Below are 20,307 nucleotides of genomic sequence, written 5' to 3'. Positions count from 1 at the left end.
GGCAGTGCTGTAATTGTTTGTGATAGGGCAGTGCTGTAATTGTTTGTGATAGGGCAGTCCTGTAGTTGTTTGTGATAGGGCAGTGCTGTAAATGAGTATGTGATAGGGCAGTGCTGTAATTGTTTGTGATAGGGCAGTGCTGTAAATGTTTGTGATATGGCAGTGCTGTAATTGTTTGTGATAGGGCAGTGCTGTAAATGTTTGTGATAGGGCAGTGCTGTAAATGTTTGTGATAGGGCAGTGCTGTCAATGTTTGTGAAACGGCAGTGATGTAACTGTTTGTGATAGGGCAGTGCTGTAAATGTTTGTGATAGGGCAGTGATGTAAATGTTTGTGGTAGGGCAGTGCTGTAATTGCTTGTGATAGGGCTGTGCTGTAAATGTTTGTGATAGGGCAGTGATGTAAATGTTTGTGATAGGGCAGTGATGTAAATGTTTGTGGCAGGGCAGTGATGTAAATGTTTGTGGTAGGGCAGTGCTGTAATTGTTTGTGATAGGGCTGTGCTGTAAATGTTTGTGATAGGGCAGTGCTGTAATTGTTTGTGATAGGGCAGTGCTGTAATTGTTTGTGATAGGGCTGTGCTGTAAATGTTTGTGATAGGGCAGTGCTGTAAATGTTTGTGATAGGGCAGTGCTGTAAATGTTTGTGATAGGGCAGTGCTGTAATTGTTTGTGATAGAGCTGTGCTGTAATTGTTTGTGATAGGGCAGTGCTGTAATTGTTTGTGATAGGGCAGTGCTGTAAATGAGTATGTGATAGGGCAGTGCTGTAATTGTTTGTGATAGGGCAGTGCTGTAATTGTTTGTGATGGGGAAGTGCTGTAAATGTTTGTGATAGGGCAGTGCTGTAATTGTTTGTGATAGGGCAGTGCTGTAAATGTTTGTGATAGGGCAGTGCTGTAATTGTTTGTGATAGGGCAGTGCTGTAATTATTTGTGATAGGGCAGTGCTGTAATTATTTGTGATAGGGCAGTGCTGTAATTATTTGTGATAGGGCAGTGCTGTAATTGTTTGTGATAGGGCAGTGATGTAAATGTTTGTGATAGGGCAGTGCTGTAAATGTTTGTGATAGGGCAGTGCTGTAATTGTTTGTGATAGGGCAGTGCTGTAATTATTTGTGATAGGGCAGTGCTGTAATTATTTGTGATAGGGCAGTGCTGTAATTATTTGTGATAGGGCAGTGCTGTAATTGTTTGTGATAGGGCAGTGATGTAAATGTTTGTGATAGGGCAGTGCTGTAAATGTTTGTGATAGGGCAGTGCTGTAATTGTTTGTGATAGGGCTGTGCCAGAAATGTTGTATGCATGTCATCAGCACAGAGAGGTAGCTCTAGCTACTCACAAAGCCTGGATATGCCTGAAAATGCCTGATAACCATGAATAATAGTTTATGAGCTCCTTTTAAAAATCTTTATTACTGTGTCGACGTCGGTGTCGCTGGCGTCAGCATCGGTGTTGGTGGTGGCGTCAGTGTCGGCACAGAGGTTTCTGTGCGATAACTTAAGTTCCCTTGGGCCAATCAAACTCATAGTCTGCATGCAGATCTTCCTTATCACAAGTGCTTGCTTGGGTCGCTTTTCAGGTCCAAATGTCAAAGGTCAAAGTCACTGTTACTAAAAGTAGAAAAAAAATTTCTGTACAATAACTCAAGTTCCCTTGGGCTGATCAAATTCAAGCTTCATGCAAATAGAAAATCTGTTTCCATACAATTACTCTTACAATCACCAAACTTTCATACAGGCAACAGTTCCACTTGTGTGAAATTCTTGTCTGTTTGTATTCTTCAAAGGTAGCATGATAGGGTAATGTGTAAGGAGCAGTAACTCCCACAGCCATGTTGGAATCTGTAAGGTCTGTCACATACGGCAGACGGCAATTCTGGAAAATAAAAATAAAATAAAAATCTGGTGTTAATTTCATCAATGTTTTGCTGAATGAAAATGTTAGGATTTTTTTTTAATTTTCACTAGTTTTCATCTAAAATAGATTCTGCAGTTTGACAAATTTGTTATACACGTTTTGTATCAGTTTTAGGTATTTCTTCATACTTCCAAGATGACTACAGTCTCACATAACCTTGTCTGAAACCTTAAAAAAGAACAATATTTTTTTCAGAAACTGCTACCACGGTGCTAGCCCCTATCTGATGGGACTCACAGCCCTGAACACTTGGCGTTATAATGTACCCTCGGGATTTGGCATGCATCAGGTAAAATAAGTACATTGACAAACACAACATGTGTCTTTTGTAACCATGCAATTTGTCTGTTCGTATGAATGTTGAAATAAGTTCTACCACAAAACTTAACTAGCTGTGAAAATCATTAGTGTCATACTATGATATCAAGTAGTATAGAAGGATTGGTCTTCAATTTCAGAAGATGGGTGGCAGTGGAACCTAATTGTTACTGCTATTTCAAAAAATGTACCTAAAGGGCCTAAGAATTTATTTTCTCAAATTTCCTATGTAGGGTTAACCTGGTTCCTAGTACTGCATGTTCAATTATGAGATTGATTGGAAAAATCAAATACATTTTAGCCAGCAGGTGGCCGTCTGGAATTTCACAAATTTTATGTTTCTCTCCATTGATCTCAGTCATGATTTCCAGTTTTGAGATTGGCCAGGAAAACAACTTGGACTTCCAGCTGTCATCTTGGATTTTATTAGTTCAAGTTTGTTATTTGTTCAGAAGTAATTGTTTCGTCTTTCATGAATTTTCAAATTTCTATAAGTTAGGTTTCCATATTACCAGGTAGGTCACTAGTTGTACACATTCCTTTTCAATAATTGGATTTTGACTGGTTTTCTGATAGCTTTATCTCAGGGACTATCTCATGAATATTTCTCAAAATATCTTTTTTATCTATGCTGGCGTATAGGAATAGTTTTTGGATCACTTTATATAATGTCCATTAAACAAGTATTAAGTAAAGTATAAAAGAAAAAAAATATTTGAGAAAAGATCATACTTATATATAACCATTAACATCATATGATTGTGGGTGTCAGAATCCCTGTGGAATCTCTTGTTATTATAAATGTTATTGTCTTTGATTTTCAGACAATGAACCCTGATCCTTATCGTGGACCCTGGGGAGGGGCACGTTGTCGGGATTCCCCTTGTCAGGTGAGTATATTGTCTTGCTCCAAACAATGGACCCTGATCCTTTCTGTGGACTCTGGGGAGGGTGGACCCTGCGGAGGGGCACATTGTTGGAAAACCCCTTTCGGGTGAATGTATTGCTTGTTTCGGTAGACTCTAACCTCGTTAGGGAAACTGAAGTTCCCTAATATCAAGGAAAGCTAGGTAATAGTGAGTAAAGATTTAAGAATAATAGAATCTAACATGGATCTGTTCCGTGGACAGGGATATCTCGACCTGAATGCAAGAGTTTGGCCAGTCAGCACAAGGCTTGACGAGTGCTGGCCAGCCAAATTCTTAGGTGAGGGTTGAGATATCCTTGTTCGCGAAACAGACCGATGTTTGATTATTTTTTTCACAAACATTGTACTTGCAAGCAAAAGAGTGTTTATGAAAGTTTTTCATCGTGCCATCTACGATGCTCCTTGAAATGTTTGTTAAAATTGATGACGTCTTCATTTAAGACATGGTTACTCAACATAAAATGATGACGTTACAATATTGTGAGCAGCGTCATATAGTGCATGCCAGCTGTCTTTACCCCCCTGTGAGAGATTGGTTTTTCTTTTCCTTAGCAACCGTGGGATAACCCTGTGAAGTATGTGAGAATGTACGAGTGCTTTTATGTAACTTACTGAGTTTACAAACCAGAAGGATGCTGAAGGAGAAAAGCCTTAAGCTAAATCAGGTTATATATCAATATATATATAATAAAGAACAACTAAAGTACGATTTAAATAACCCCTGTTTATTAGTCATCCTTGATACTGTAGGTGTTGAGTTCCTCCTTTGCCCACCATGCAGTTGAACTTGTTTTACCCTTTGATTTCATGGCTAGGTCCAAAGGTCATGTGACTGTGCTGAAGGTCAATGTGAGGCTGGTGACCGCTACGTGGAACAGCTGGAGGATGTCCTCAGATTCTCTATGCCCAAAGGCAGAGTTGGAGCTTTCTTTGCAGAATCAATTCAGGTAAGAATTGTTTTCTTGTAAAATGTCATCTTATTAATTGGTCTTTGTTATACTTTCAGAGAAATCAGATCATAAAGACCCTTTGAGTCTTTGTGAACAGATTATTCAGACATCAGGGCCCAGTTATTCAAAAGATGATTAGGTTAATAACAATTTAAAAATCCCGATGAAATATGTTTTTCTAAAACTAACTTAACAAACTGTTACAAAACTCTGATCAATAGCACTCATGAATCTCTTCCTTCCTGCCTATATCACACTTTGTTTTGAAGAACTGAGATTTTACTAATCAAGTGATTAAGGTAATCACCTTTTGAATAACTGAACAATATTTCTTCATACTGCATGAATTTCAAGTATTTCAAGTGTGTAAATTGTGAACACCTTTTGTAAAAACAGGGCTCAGAAAGAAGTTTTTAAAACCTGTTTATTATGTTATGATCTTGCCACAGAATCTGCCTTAACTTTGTTTTATTTCACTCTTTAGTGTACATTGAGAGTTTGTGTCATCTTATTAGCCTCGGATCGGAATGTGTAAATTATTCTTTTGGTATATAGTGGTAAGGTGCATGTTGTTTATAGCAAAACTGGTTCCAGCCCTATGGAGAACAGAATATTTTTCATTAGTCTTTCTTCTTCATATGTTTTCAGGGAGTTGGAGGGACAGTCCAGTTTCCTAAAAATTTCTTGAAGCGAGCTTTTGATAGAGTACGAGAACATGGAGGTCTGTGCATATCTGATGAGGTGAGGCAGTAATTACCACGTTACATGGTCAATATATCTGAATAGTGCATATAAAGACTTTTACCAAAATGTATTTCCATGTTCTGTTTACGTTACATACCAGAACTGAAACTAGATAACGGGAAACATTTTTGACTGAGAGAAAATAGGTGGTCGGGTTGCACAGTGGTAACACACTTGCCTTTCACCTAGTTGACTGGGGTTCGATTCCCCGATTAAGGTGAAAACGTATGGTATCACCTGCTTAACCAAGAGGATTTTCTTCTGGTACTCTGTTTTACTCCCACAGTAAGATCCCTTGTGCGCTTCCATCCAAGCCAACAAGCATGATTAATATAAGCTGGAATAACTTGTTTCACAATTGTTGTAAAATAAATAAAGTTTACATTAACAGAGAAAAACAATTCAACTTTTATCACTAAACTTATAATCCCCCTGTTATCAAGAGAATTCACCAATATAATATTTTTCATGACATAGGCAGTACTTAAAGACATCCTGAAGTGTATACTTTCATTGACTATACGACATTTTGACTTTAAAATCATGCTGTCAAAGTGTAGATTTTCAGAGCTATTTTTATTTTCATTTCATATGAGATCCTATAATCTTGTCTCAAAATTTTAGGTTTTGCTTGCCAAGTCTCACAAAAAAAAATCTTCCATGATGCATTTTGTAAAATGTCGTATGAAAGGGAAACTCATTTTAAATCCTTTATCTCTCCCATTCTTGGTGGTGTGTGTATTATTGTAGAGCTCTTCATGCAAGGTGTCAATTATGGAATTTTAATCTGTGTGATATGTACCTAGATATTTACTGAATAGGTGAGAAAGATGGAATTCATTTTTTGCTGAATTTGGTGAAATTCTTTACACAGAAATACGGTGGAAAAAAATATTTTCAAAATGGTAACCATTCATTGATGTAAATCTCCTCAGAGGAAAATATTTCTTCTTATTTTAAAAGTGGCAGGGCCCCAAAAGGGGAAATTTGGTGAATTATTGCTTTAAAACTCTACGACTGCTTAACTCATGGGTGAATTACATTCAAATTTTAGTGTGAAACATCATTTAAGGACCAATTATATTTTGTATAGATGAGGCTATAGTGTTACCCAAGGGGGAATTGGGTGAATTATTGTTTTAAAACAATACTTCTTCTTAATGTATTAATTGATTACAACAATATTTAGTATGAAACATAATTAGGGAAGGGCAATCCTAATTGATATAAATGAGGCTGGTCTGACCCATGGGGACAGAGGGGCATGGCCCAAAAATGGGAACTTGGCTTTAAGATGCTGCTCCTCCTTTGAGCCAAAATGGATAAAAACCAAATTTGATTTGAAACATAACTGGCTGCGTATAAACACTTTATGGTAATGATGCTGGATTGAGGAGTGTGTCACTCCTGTAAGTGTTTGTCATATGACCATTTAGGTCTATGGGCCTCTTGTTCGTTTTAATGTTACACTCATATAGAGACGAAAGAAGTAAGAATTATTCTCAGAATGGTATTATTGTAATGACAGGTTCAGACTGGCTTTGGACGGACAGGAACTCACTACTGGGGATTTCAGGGGCATGATGTTGTACCGGACATTGGTAAGGTTCATATGTTTCTAATGTATATTGATATCGTAACAGTCTAATGTATGGCATTTAGACTGCATCTTACTGCAAACCTTCTCATTTAATGCACTTACATTTTTGCACATTTGTTTGGTCTAATACAATGTTAAAACAATGATGGATTGACCACCAATATTTTGTACAGAAATACTTGAAAGGTTGCTTATATATTTGAGGAATTCCTTTCTCTATTTTCAAGGACATAAAGTAAAATTGCGGAAAAAAAACCCTTAAAAATTAAATAAAATTTGTCATATAATCTCCCATTTACAATAAATTTGTTGTGATATAGTGAATTACCTCCCCTTTATTATACATTTTGAAGTATTTTTTAGAATTACCCCCCTACCCCCCCCCCCCCCTTTACTATACATTTGTATTAAGTATTATGAATTACCTCCCCTTTACTATACATTTGTATTGAGTATTATGAATTACCTCCCCTTTACTATGCATTGGTATTAAGTACCGTATTTGACCTAATAAGGGCGCCTGCCCTAATAAGGGCGCCCCTACCTTTTTTCAGGAAAATAAATCTTTGACTGAGAGTCAAAATGGTGTTCAAAAGTAATAATTCATGTGGAAAGTTTTACTACTTTTATGTGTTCAATATTCTTCAGCAAATTAAGTAACTGGAACACAAGTTTTCGCCACATTTTGTCTATTCCTACAGATGGCATGTCAGTGCAAAGAGCACCCGAAACTAAACACACATACAAATAATAACTTACCATCTTTATTTGAAGATAAAGTTAAAGACTTCATTCTTGTTGTTAACTATCTTTTGTTCAGAACAGAAAGCTAGTAAAAGACATTGTAAATCAATTATTAGGTCAGAGAAAACGATGTCTGATATGGTCTGGGAAATCACCTGTGTCTATAAATAGAACACAAAAGAGTTGAACATAAATGGTGGAACACACGTTCTCTGGTCTTAAGATCAGCTGGAATGGTTTACAAGTTTACAGGAATATTCAAGTGATGTTTAAGCTTAATATATGATAATGAATAGATATCTTCATTGGGAATATTTTTATGACTGAATATTTAACGTTTCCACAGCCTTGGGTATTCTGCTATAAGGTATAGTCTGTTTCATAAAACTTCAGAATAACTAATCTTAATAAGGACGCCCCCACTGTCAATTACCCGCGCCCTGCGCCCTTATTAGGTCAAATACGGTATTATGAATTACCTCCCCTTTACTATACATTTGTATTTAAAAGTATTATGAATTACCTCCCCTTTACTATACATTGGTATTAAGTATTATGAATTACCTCCACTTTACTATACATTTGTATTAAGTATTATGAATTACCTCCCCTTTACTATACATTGGTATTAAGTATTATGAATTACCTCCCCTTTACTATACATTCGTATTAAGTATTATGAATTACCTCCCCTTCACTATACATTCGTATTAAATATTATGAATTACCTCCCCTTTATAATATATTTGTAGTAATGTTATGAATTACCTCCCCTTTACGTTTGTAGTAATGTTATGAATTTCCTCCCCCTTATAATATATTTGTAGTGATATTATGAAATACCTCCCCTTTACTATACATTTGTAGTGATGTTATGAATTATCTCCCCTTTACATTTGTAGTGATGTTATGAATTTCCTCCCCTTACAGTTACTATGGCTAAGGGTATGGGTAATGGTTTCCCACTGGCTGCAGTGGTAACTACCCCGGAGGTCGCTAGCTGTATGGGCAGAGCTCTTCACTTCAATACATATGGCGGTAACCCTCTCTCCTGTGCAGTCGGCTCCTCTGTGCTTGATGTAAGCTCAACATGTGATTAGTAACAATGCACTAAAGTTTTGAATTTCGTTCATGATATATTAAAGCTCGACAACTTTACAGGTTTGCATTACCCATTCGTCTTCTAGACCTAAATCATGATTTTTATTTTAGGTAATTGAAAATGAAGGGATCCAAAACAATGCCCACGTTATTGGAACATATTTCCTACAAGAACTTGAAAAGTTACGCGACGAGTTTGAGATTGTGGGAGATGTTCGGGGGAAAGGACTTATGATTGGCGTGGAGTTGGTACAGGACAAGGTTGGTTAAAATATTTTGATAACATACTACCAACTTCCTACTAACTCGACTAGGAAACCTCACACTAGTAGTTCTGGGCCCAGTCGTTCAAAAGGTCATTAAGCTAATCACAGTTCAACAGCAGTTTAAAATCCTGACAAAATCTTTTCTGGTAAAAAAACCTGAACAGAATTTATGAATTCTATGACACTCTTCAGTTTCCACATAATCTGGTCTTGAAGTAAAAAAGAAATAAGACTTTATTATGTCCCCCAAACGAAGTGGGGGGGACGTATTGTTTTTGCTCTGTTTCTTATTTTTATTGTGATTATTCTTGTTTCTTCTCATTTCTTCTGCTGCTGAGGTATCCTTTACTTTTCTCTACTGGGAGGATCTTCATGAAACTTCACAGATATACTCATTAGGGGCAGGGGGTGTGCATGCATTTTTTATTTTTTTTTGCAATTGGAAATCCAAGAAGGTCCTTCCTAGTATATAATGAACTGTACCAGAGCATATCGTGTATAAAAACACGATTATTTTGCGATCATGTGTACAGGGAAAACAATGTAATTTTTGTTTTAAGTAAACAAAAGAAGTGTTCTTCTTTTTGGAATTGCTGCATACTTAGGCTAATGGAAAAACAACTTCTTATGATGCAAAAAGCTAACCCTTCAGAATCAGGGTTAATTTTAGGTAAATTCTATATGAAACATTTAAAATTTCATTTAGTTGTCCAGCAGTCTGTTTTTTGGTTTCAGAACTAGTGGTCTGTTGGGCCTATTTGCAATTAGACTTGGTTTAGCTTTTCAGGTCCCAAGGTCAAAGGTCAAGGCCACTTTTACTATGAGTAGCTTTTATGTAATATATATGATAAACAAAACACATATCTGCTGTTTTCACAGCTAATTTTTCATTCTTGGTTTTTAGGCAACAAAAACACCACTACCTGTGGAGGATGTCAACAGTGTATGGGAAGACATGAAAGACATGGGTGTCCTGATCGGCAAAGGAGGAGTATATTCTACGGTGAGTTATTGTGAGTCTTGTCTGACAAGGTGGGGTATATTCTGCGGTGAGTTATTGTGAGTCCTGTCTGACAAGGTGGAGTATATTCTACGGTGAGTTATTGTGAGTCCTGTCTGACAAGGTGGATTATATTCTATGGTGAGTTATTGTGAGTCCTGTCTGACAAGGTGGGATATATTCTACAGTGAGTTGATGTGAGTCCTGTCTGACAAGGTGGATTATATTCTATGGTGAGTTATTGTGAGTCCTGTCTGACAAGGTGGAGTATATTCTACAGTGTGTTATTGTGAGTCCTGTCTGGCAAGGTGGAGTATATTCTACGGTGAGTTATCGTGAGTCCTGTCTGACAAGGTGGAGTATATTCTATAGTGAGTTATTGTGAGTCCTGTCTGACAAGGAGGAGTATATTCTACGGTGAGTTATTGTGAGTCCTGTCTGACAAGGTGGAGTATATTCTACAGTGAGTTATCGTGAGTCCTGTCTGACAAGGTGGAGTATATTCTACGCGTAGACTTATTGTGAGTCCTGTCTGGCAAGGTGGAGTATATTCTACGGTGAGTTATTGTGAGTCCTGTCTGACAAGGTGGACTATATTCTACAGTGAAAAATTGTGACTCCTATCTGACAAGGGGGAATATATTCTATGGTGAGTACTGATATGTGAAATGGACCTGATTGGTTAAATGGCTGCAAGGTGGTGAGACGCAACTTGGTGTGTCTCCACCTGGGCCAGAGGGACAGTGTCTAATAGGGTTCATCTTTTACAATAATGTTTGTCCTGAATGACTGAATGGATTTTTATGAAAGTTGGTCTGGAGCTTTACTGAACTGGGATTTGGCTCCCCTAAGACTGGAGGTGCAGGGCCCAATTTTTTTTAGGGGAAATAGATGTATATCCTTATATTGCTATTAGCCTTGAACGACAATGGATTTTGATGAAATTTAGTCTGGAATATTATATATATATATAATTATTAGCCAAAGGAGATTCTATGTTGTAAAAATAATAAGAGTGGCTCCCTTAGGGTCAGAGAGAGGGGCCATATAGGGGAGACATAGTAAAACATTTAAAATCCTTTTTCTTTTTTAAGAATGACAGGATTGGTCCACATTTGCTTTGAAGCACTGTAATATAATCTAAATGAAAGTAATTTGCCATGGTTACTGAATAATTCAGGTGAGCAGTACAGGCCCTCTGGACCTCTTCCTTTTTTCATTGTTGATATAAATGTTAAATCAGATTGCACAAGAAGAGCACTTTTTCTCCAGCCAAGTAATCAGTAAGATTTTCAATAGACCAAAGGGAGGAAATGAGGGAGGGGAGGCATTTGTTGTATAATTAATCTGTCAATCATCATCTGATACCCACGGTTGATTGCACTACACCAGGCGATAAGTGTAGCATAGCTTAGTGCAATCAATGTAGGTATCTGACTGTCTGTCAGTCCAAGAGTGTTTTCTACAGGTAATGGGAATCTTGACTGGAAGCAGGTAATTGTTTGTGTTACATTTCCTAGAATGTGATGTGTCACATACTATGGCCAGGTTTATCCTGGGTAAGAGGTGTGATGATATTCCATATGTCTACTTTACAGATATATATTATTCTTCATCCAAATAGTCATCTGAAAAAATAAGACATTTCCAAATTATCAATAGACTTATTTTTTGTAGGTGCTGAGAATCAAGCCACCGATGTGCCTTACAATGGAGGATGCTCAATTTTCCATAGCTGTGTTTCGCCGAGCACTGGAGAACTATTCCGCTAAGTGAAAAGTTCCTTGGTGCACCCAAAAATGATACTTTTAATTTGGCAGCATTTCCGTTTCCCTGCTCTGCAGAAACCTCAGTTTTGCAAAATTAAAAGTTTTGCATAGCAATTAAAAATTATACCGCAAAATTAAGAGCTCTTCTGAAACGTGGAGCATTAACCTGCAAGTCAGTTTTGTAGAGAAATGGAAAATTTTGCTGCAGTTGAGTTCAGTTAAGCACTGGCAAATCAAAATGCCAAGTTGGTAGTTTGAAATGTGTGTTGCCTACTCTACTTATTGGTTTGTTGGACATATTTTATATAAGATGTTTACAGAAGCTAATCATATTTTACTTACAAATTTCTGTAAAAGAGACATCATTAGGAGAGATTGGTAAACATTTGAAGATACTGGTAAATCAGTATTTTACGTATCTTTTTCAGTTGAACTTGTTTGCTTTTAACACATGTATTTACAAAAAAATTATCAATAAGCAAATTGAATGAAGAGTGAAACCTGGCTTCACCAATTCTGTATAGTGTCCAGTCAATAGTTCGGATGTGACAGTGTGTCGGTAAAGGTCAGTGTCAGCAATTATAGGTCAGATGTTACTGAATGTTTTTAAAGTCACAGTTTGGTAAACTCAGGTTTCACTGTAAGCAAGCATGAAAATGTTTTAACTCTAAATTCAACACTACATTTAAAAAAAAATGATCTTGAACTTGTAAAACAAACTTGTGTAGACATCTTTTAATAAATACATAACCATTGTTTGGCTCAAAAAAGACTTGAGCAAGGCTACTTTGAACTTATATTTCATGAACATTCAGTAACTTCAGTTTGTCCAAAGTAAAATTCATTGAGTTAAAAAAAAAACGATCTCAATAGAGGACATTTTCTTTAAACACTATCCTAAGCTATTATTTTTAGACTTGAGGAATATCCTTTAGTAAGCAATTATTTGTGAAACAAAGTTAGTGTATGTTAGATACATTGTATTTAGTCAGAATTTTAATTCACTTAGTCATTTATTAAACAGTTGCTCAATTAAGGTGCCATGGTTGTTAATTATTGTTATCAATTCATAATAGTTGTGACTGCTGTCCACTTGTTGTGAGTTGTATAGGTCATGTGACCTCCAGTCAGATTTCAGGGATCAGTACTATTGATATTTTAAGTCTTTATCGTACCTGGTTGTAATCTTCAGTTTTTATTAAAATAATTCTAGTTTCCTCATATAGTTGGCTTTTATGATTGTTCACAATTACATAGGAATATATATTGTATACATATAAATATCATATCATTACTGTTATTTTAATATGCATACGAAACAAGCTTCAGTGTTATAGGTTATACTTAAGTGCACTGAAAGTTGAGCATTTCCCAATTTTTTAAATAGATTAGCACGTTGAGGAATTTGTGCACAGATGTTTTTCTATAGAGAATGTATATGAACTGTACATTTAGCCCAATCATATTTAGCACAATGCTTCTAGCATGAAAATTGTATGTGTGTGAAATATGTATGTTACCCAAGCTGTGTGCTTCAACTTGCCACATTATTAATGCGCCGGTTAGCAGTTTATGAGACGGTAATTCTCAACTACTGTTGGTAATGTTATATAGTGACAATGTCATAGAGTGGTAAATGTAGCTATATACAATATATATGATTGATACATTTGTATTGTTATACCGGTATACTTGCCTGACACACAACTGTCGGTGTCCCTCTTTTGAAATCTGTACATTAAATCTGTATACCTGGAGTATTATTGCTTACTTATACATGTGCTTTAATGTTTATCTAATAAAATATACAGTCATTAACCTGAAATAAGCTTATCGTATATGTGTAGAATGGAGTCTTTATATACTTCAACAATTTGATGCCCTTTTGTGCAAGAATACCTGTACTAGTAGATGTTTCATGTACAATTACATTACTTTTACTTTACAAGAGTAGTTACGAAACGGTTTTGACAGACAAACATTGTAGTAGATTTTCAATAAATGCCATATTGTTTTTCCTCCATGAAATACGAAAAAAACGGAAGAAAATTCATAAATATTATTATGTTGATGATGGGTATGGTTAGTGTAATAAATGATGTGTATGTGAAAATGTGATGAAATGGAACATTGAAGCAGGCTTATTCGTTAGTGTACCGGACAGTGTATATCCCTGAAAGTAGAACTAGTTGGACCATCACCACAATACACTTTGTTGTCGCTGTATTGTTTAGTTTATCTGGAATAAAATCAGGTACCAACAGACGTATACCTTAATAAAATCGGGTACCAACAGACGTATACCTTAATAAAATCAGGTACCAACAGACGTATACCTTAATAAAATCAGGTACCAACAGACGTATACCTTAATGAAATCAGGTACCAACAGACGTATACCTTAATGAAATCAGGTATCAACAGACGTATACCTTAATGAAATCAGGTACCAACAGACGTATACCTAAATAAAATCAGGTACCAACAGACGTATACCTTAATAAAATCAGGTACCAACAGACGTATACCTTAATGAAATCAGGTACCAACAGACGTATACCTTAATGAAATCAGGTACCAACAGACGTATACCTTAATAAAATCAGGTACCAACAGACGTATACCTTAATAAAATCGGGTAAAAGATGTTAAGTGTTACCAACAGACGTATACCTTAATAAAATCAGGTACCAACAGACGTGTACCTTAATAAAATCGGGTACCAACAGACGTATACCTTAACAAAATCATGTACCAACAGACGTATACCTTAATAAAATCAGATACCAACAGACGTATACCTTAATAAAATCAGGTACCAACAGACGTATACCTTAATAAAATCAGGTAAAAGATGTTAAGTGTTCTATTAGTGAATTGAAGAATTTAAAAAATTATATGAATTGTGCTGAATATTCTACATGTAGATAAGCAGTTAACAAAGACACTTTAAAATGTATTACAATGCACCTGTAGAAGGTAGAAGCTCACAATGGTGTAAACATTTGAAATATTTGAGCATATGAAGATATTCTCTACCGTCTGTCTTTATATAATCCCAATATACTCGGAGTACATGTATGTATTGCGCGAGTTTCCCTTCATAAAGTTGTTCTTCAACACATATAACAGGTTTATATTCTAGCAGGTTATATTTTTCATGAAAAAGACACAGTTCATATGTACCTCACTATGTTAAAATATCAATCAAACATACTCCATGTCCCATCGATGGGGCCATTAACGAGGATCATTAATATAATTTGGGTAGAAAAGTATCAGACAAAAATGGTTAATAGCATCTGTCATATATCAAGATAAATGGAAAAATCAATCACTTTTGTATAAAGCATAAACACAAAAAAATTCCATAAAAAATCACTCCTGTGTGATAGAGACTGACTAGAATAAAAAATCACCCCTGTGTAATATAGAAAAAATAATAAATCACCCCTGTGTAATATAGAAAAAATAATAAATCACTCCTGTGTGATATAGACTTGACTAGAATAGTAAATCACTCCTGTGTGATATAGAGAGAGAAAAATAATAAATCGCTCCTGTGTGATATAGACTGACTAGAATAGTAAATCACCCCTGTGTGATATAGACTGACTAGAATAGTAAATCACTCCTGTGTGATATAGACAGAGAAAAAAAATAAATCACTCCTGTGTGATATAGACTGACTAGAATAGTAAATCACCCCTGTGTGATATAGACTGACTAGAATAGTAAATCACTCCTGTGTGATATAGACAGAGAAAAAAATAAATCACTCCTGTGTGATATAGACTGACTAGAATAGTAAATCACTCCTGTATGCTATAGAAAAAAATAATAAATCACTCCTGTGTGATATAGACTGACTAGAATAGTAAATCACCCCTGTGTGATATAGACTGACTAGAATAGTAAATCACTCCTGTGTGATATAGACAGAGAAAAAAATAAATCACTCCTGTGTGATATAGACTGACTAGAATAGTAAATCACCCCTGTGTGTGATATAGACTGACTAGAATAGTAAATCACTCCTGTGTGATATAGACAGAGAAAAAAATAAATCACTCCTGTGTGATATAGACTGACTAGAATAGTAAATCACTCCTGTATGCTATAGAAAAAAATAATAAATCACTCCTGTGTGATATAGAAAAAAAAATCACTCTTGTGTGATAGAGACTGACTAGAATAGTAAATCACTCCTGTGTGAAATAGACTGACTAGAATAGAAAATAACTCCTGTGTGATATAGACTGACTAGAATAATAAATCACCCCTGTGTGAAATAGACTGAGAATATGATAGTTTGTTCATGTGTAAATGTACATGTAGACTCAAGATTTTAACAGAGGGAAATTTGAATAAATCGCTCTGTACCTTTGTTATATAAAAAGTTTCAGCCCTTTGGATCAACTCGAAGTACAGTTTGTGCTATCGAAGGAAGATAACTGGAATGTGTGTTAATCTACCATGTATATATAATATACTCCGTCATTGTAAGCACGTTTTTACGTCTGTGATATTGTTTTTACAGATTTGCTCTTTCCCACTAATCTTATTGCTTACATAATGTCAGATCTTACTAATCAGTATTTGATATACGACTTTATATACATATCATCAGGATCAAATATCTTTCATTGAAATCGATTCGATTCGAATCATGAATCGATATATAATATAGGTGACCAATCACTATCCTTATGGTGATGGCTCCAGTTCTATCCTCTCCCAGGCCGGGTTGATACATTGAAACGGTGTTAGGCTTCTTAGAGAGTTCTTGTACTCCCGAGAGCCATGCGTGTGTCCCCGACCATTTCGTAACAGATCCATAAGAGATTGTGAACAATCCAGTATTTACTCCCTCCTTGGTACTCGTCATATTTCACGGCTCGAAGGTGAATCAATGCTTCGTCACGTCTCCTGATATTACCAAGCTCATACCAACACATCTTTTCCAAGCAAACCTTACATGACTCCCAATTAGGTTCAGTCACTGAGGAAATGGAAGACACCTGCAATTCAGATGTTACAGAAGATGATGAAGAACCCACAATCATATACGGTGACAAATCAATTCTAAATAATGCAGACCTCATAGGGGAGCAATAGGATAGAAGTTTTAGCAGCACAAATTTTAGCACTGTAGATAAAACTCTCACTCAAGTTAAAGTAATGTACAGCAATGTGGACACGTTATTCAATAAAAGGAATGAGCTGCAACATGCAATTGAAGAAGAACAACCCTCAATAATATCATTTACATAAGTTCTTCCTAAGAACAATTCAGGAAATCCAATCTGGATATATGTTAATTTGCCTTGGAAGGCTTTAATGTGTTCATGAATTCCACACAGAAGGCAGAGGATCAATGCTGTACGTTAAATCTGAACTTGAAACCGAGCTAGAAGATAGACTTATGGACATACTATTTAAGGAAATGATTTGGTGTAGGCTAAATTTGCAGGGCACAAATAAGCGTCTGGTTGGTTGCTTATGTAGAAGTCCACCAAGCTCGGAGGAAAACTCCATGAATCTTCGTAGAGTATTAGAAGCAGCTACTAACAAGTCAAGTCACTTATTGCTTGTGGGAGACTTCAATTACAAGAACATTACCTGGCAACTGGAAACAACAACGGACCCAATAAATTTTGTAGAATGTCTGAAAGATCACTTCATGTACCAACATATTACAGAAAACACAAGATATCGCCATGGTAACAAGTCCTCACTACTAGACTTAGTAATGTAACCTAGTGTACAAACCTCCATTAGGAAAGAGTGACCATGTACTGATAACTTTTGACCTCCATCTCTACACACAGAAATCAATAGAAAGTCCAGAACCACGGTACTGTATATACAGAGGAAATATACAGCAATATGAACAGGACACTCTTAGAGACCGATTGGAAAACTGAACTCCACAACAAAGGAACTTGCGAAGCTTGGTCTATCTTGAAGGATAAAATTGAATCACTGATTAAGGATAATATACCAGTTAGTAGAGGTAAACCAAGACGAGTTAGGAAACGGTGGATCAACAGGAACACAATTAGTGCTACAAAGACGAAACGTAAATGTTGGAATACGTACCTGAGGAACAAAACCATGTACACATATGAGCAATATCGACGAGCCAGGAACACAGCTACCTCAATTCAACGACAATCTAAAAACGAATACGAAAGAAGGATCGCTACCAACTTTAAAGAACATCCTAAAAGTTTTTGGAAATATGTCCAATCCAAAACGAAAACAAAAGCTGGTATATCCCCGTTAGAGCAATTGGATGGAACCACTACAAACGACGAGAAAGAGAAAGCAGGAGTGCTGAATGACTGCTTTACCGCAATATTTACAGATGAAAACCTGAACAATATGCCATTAACAGATCAAGATGCAGTGAACACAGTCCTAGAGAATATAACAATTGATTCCGAAAAAGTGTACAAAAACTGGATAAGACCAATGCAACGATATCACCTGGGCCAGACAAATTACACCCCAAAATCATTTACGAGCTAAGAGAAAGCATCAGACTACCACTTTCCATCATATATGCAAAATCAGTCAATGAGGGAATATTACCACAGGACTGGAGAGATGCCAACATTACTGCAATTTTCAAAAAAGGAAACATGAAACAACCATTAAACTATAGGCCAATAAGTTTAACAAGTATACTAGTCAAACTTCTGGAGTCAATTATTAGAGATGAAATCATGGGATATCTTGAAGCTAACAACAAGCTATCTAATTCTCAATATGGTTTTAGGAAAGGTCGTTCAACAGCACTACAATTACTAGAAGTGTTAGATGAACTTACCAAAGAGCTTGACTCCCACAATTGTATGGACATGATCTATCTCGATTTACAAAAAGCGTTTGATATAGTTCCTCATAAGCGTCTTGAAATCAAACTACACAAAATTGGCATTAGAGGTACGCTGTTATCGTGGATATATGCGTTTCTAAGCAACCGGAGACAAAGGGTAAAGGTCAAAGGGCAGACATCCAGTTGAACTATGGTGAAAAGCGGAGTACCACAGGGTAGTGTGCTGGGTCCAGTACTATTCCCAATTTTCATCAATGATATTCCTGAAGGCATAAGACCCACCATCAAATTCTTCGCAGACGACACAAAGATATATGGTTGAACAAATTCGGAACAGGACTCTGAAGAGGATTTAAACAAACTACAGCTATGGTCGGACATATGGCATATAAAGTTCAATTAATCAAAATGTGCCAGTTTACATTTCGGCTACAATAACAAGGAAACCATTTACATGCTTGGCAATCAAGAGGTCAAATCCAAAACTGAGGAAAAGGATCTTGGAGTGATTTTCGACAACAAGTTGAAATTCAGTGCACAAGTATCATCTAGTGTCAAAAAGGCAGACTGCAAGCTAGGCATCATCAAGCGATCATTTGAGCATCTTGACAAATTCATGCTGCGAACTCTCTATAAATCTATTGTCCGACCTAGACAAGAGTATGCTGTCACTGTATGGAGTCCGCAGTTCAAAAAGGATATAATCAGTCTTGAAAATGTGCAAAGGAGGGCCACTAAATTAGTCAGGACATTAACTGGGCTGACCTGCCCCGAAAGATTAAGACAGTTTGGTCTTCCATCACTGCACTATAGAAGGAGGAGGTATGACATGATACAACTATACAGATTGTTAAACGGGCATGATGTCGATTCCGGGGATATCTTGCAAACTGTCGCCTATAACAGAACAAGAGGTCATAACAGAAAATTACTCGAACCAAATTCAAGATTAAACATCAGGAGACACTCATTTCCAGTGAGGGTAGTCGAAGACTGGAACAATCTGCCAGCAAATGTAGTCAACTCACCAATCAATCATTCAAGAGTAATTTGAATCAACATGGGAAGGATCTGGATATCAAATGTTGTCCGTCTTGTTACACATACTAGTGTTTGAACAAAGCAACCAATGATATCAACCAATATGATCACTGTAAACACCACTCGGAGGGACAACTCTAAACATGATTGTACAAATGTATACACCCGACTTGTTTGCCATTGGAACACTTATATGTACATTGTGTTTATAGATTATTAATATAAAGTTATATATGATAAAACAATAAGATGATACCAAGGAGCGCATGCGCTGAAATTAATTTCATTGACCTTAAACAGGAGGCGAAGAAGCGAATATACGCTTATAAAAGGCCGTAAACTGCTAATGCTAACACAAGAACGTCAAGAATACAGCGTAGGGTAGAGGAGGAATGTCAAGTTCTACGTGTTTTTGTAACTCCAGGTGTAACTATGTTGGGCAATTGACAGACAACCCCGTGACATACCACGGATCGCAAGGAGAAAGCGAAGGAGGTTTTGTTGATTTTCACCATGAACTTTCCCAAGGAACATATTGTTCTTGTTTATAAAGTAATAAGGACAATATCCTGCTTTCACCAACGTGGCCAAAATATTTAAACCCATCATGAAACAAAGATACATATTTTGTTCTTGCCATATTGACTTGGGCGTATTTTCTCCGGCATAAAACATGGCCGTTTTGATAATATATGATGAAAGGATATCTGCATCCCCATATATTATTTTCAACATGTCGGCTATCTGTTTTAGAATATGCTTGAGAAGACAGTACACAAGAAGCTGGACATGAGTAAGAGAATGAATCAGTTTCCGTTCTGCAGTTACAAATGAAATTCTTCTCCATTGTAGGAATGTGTCGGTTGACGTTTTTTCTCCTACAGGGACAAGATGGCAACCACATTGTACTATTTGATCCCTCAAACATTTATCCGGCCAGTTATAAAATTGAAGTCTACTCACCCACTCATTAGCTTCTTTTGACCACCTATTACACTGAAATTATTTTACAATATCCAAATCATGACCTAACTTGCTTGTCTGACTCGCAAAAACAAAATGTAGTTGCAGTTGGTCCGTGAATA

General features: G+C 36.3%; 1 protein-coding gene across 1 annotated transcript in view; it reads left to right on the top strand.

The window, feature by feature from the left end:
• LOC117337550 (alanine--glyoxylate aminotransferase 2, mitochondrial-like) overlaps positions 1–13,162 on the top strand; it is a 32,025-nt gene extending 18,863 nt beyond the window's left edge. Inside the window, exons 6-14 of the mRNA XM_033898580.1 lie at positions 2,113–2,206; positions 3,060–3,125; positions 3,979–4,110; positions 4,762–4,854; positions 6,386–6,458; positions 8,132–8,280; positions 8,414–8,563; positions 9,473–9,571; positions 11,246–13,162. Coding sequence (XP_033754471.1) covers positions 2,113–2,206; positions 3,060–3,125; positions 3,979–4,110; positions 4,762–4,854; positions 6,386–6,458; positions 8,132–8,280; positions 8,414–8,563; positions 9,473–9,571; positions 11,246–11,344 — 955 coding nt within the window. The 3' untranslated portion in view covers positions 11,345–13,162. The remainder of the gene's footprint in view (positions 1–2,112; positions 2,207–3,059; positions 3,126–3,978; positions 4,111–4,761; positions 4,855–6,385; positions 6,459–8,131; positions 8,281–8,413; positions 8,564–9,472; positions 9,572–11,245) is intronic.
• The last annotated feature ends 7,145 nt before the right edge of the window (positions 13,163–20,307 follow it).

The sequence above is a fragment of the Pecten maximus genome, chromosome 11 (genome assembly GCF_902652985.1).
Source record: "Pecten maximus chromosome 11, xPecMax1.1, whole genome shotgun sequence".
Lineage (NCBI taxonomy): Eukaryota > Metazoa > Mollusca > Bivalvia > Pectinida > Pectinidae > Pecten > Pecten maximus.
The sequence above is the reverse complement of the archived record's forward strand: the minus strand, read 5'-3'. Positions and strand labels throughout refer to the sequence as shown.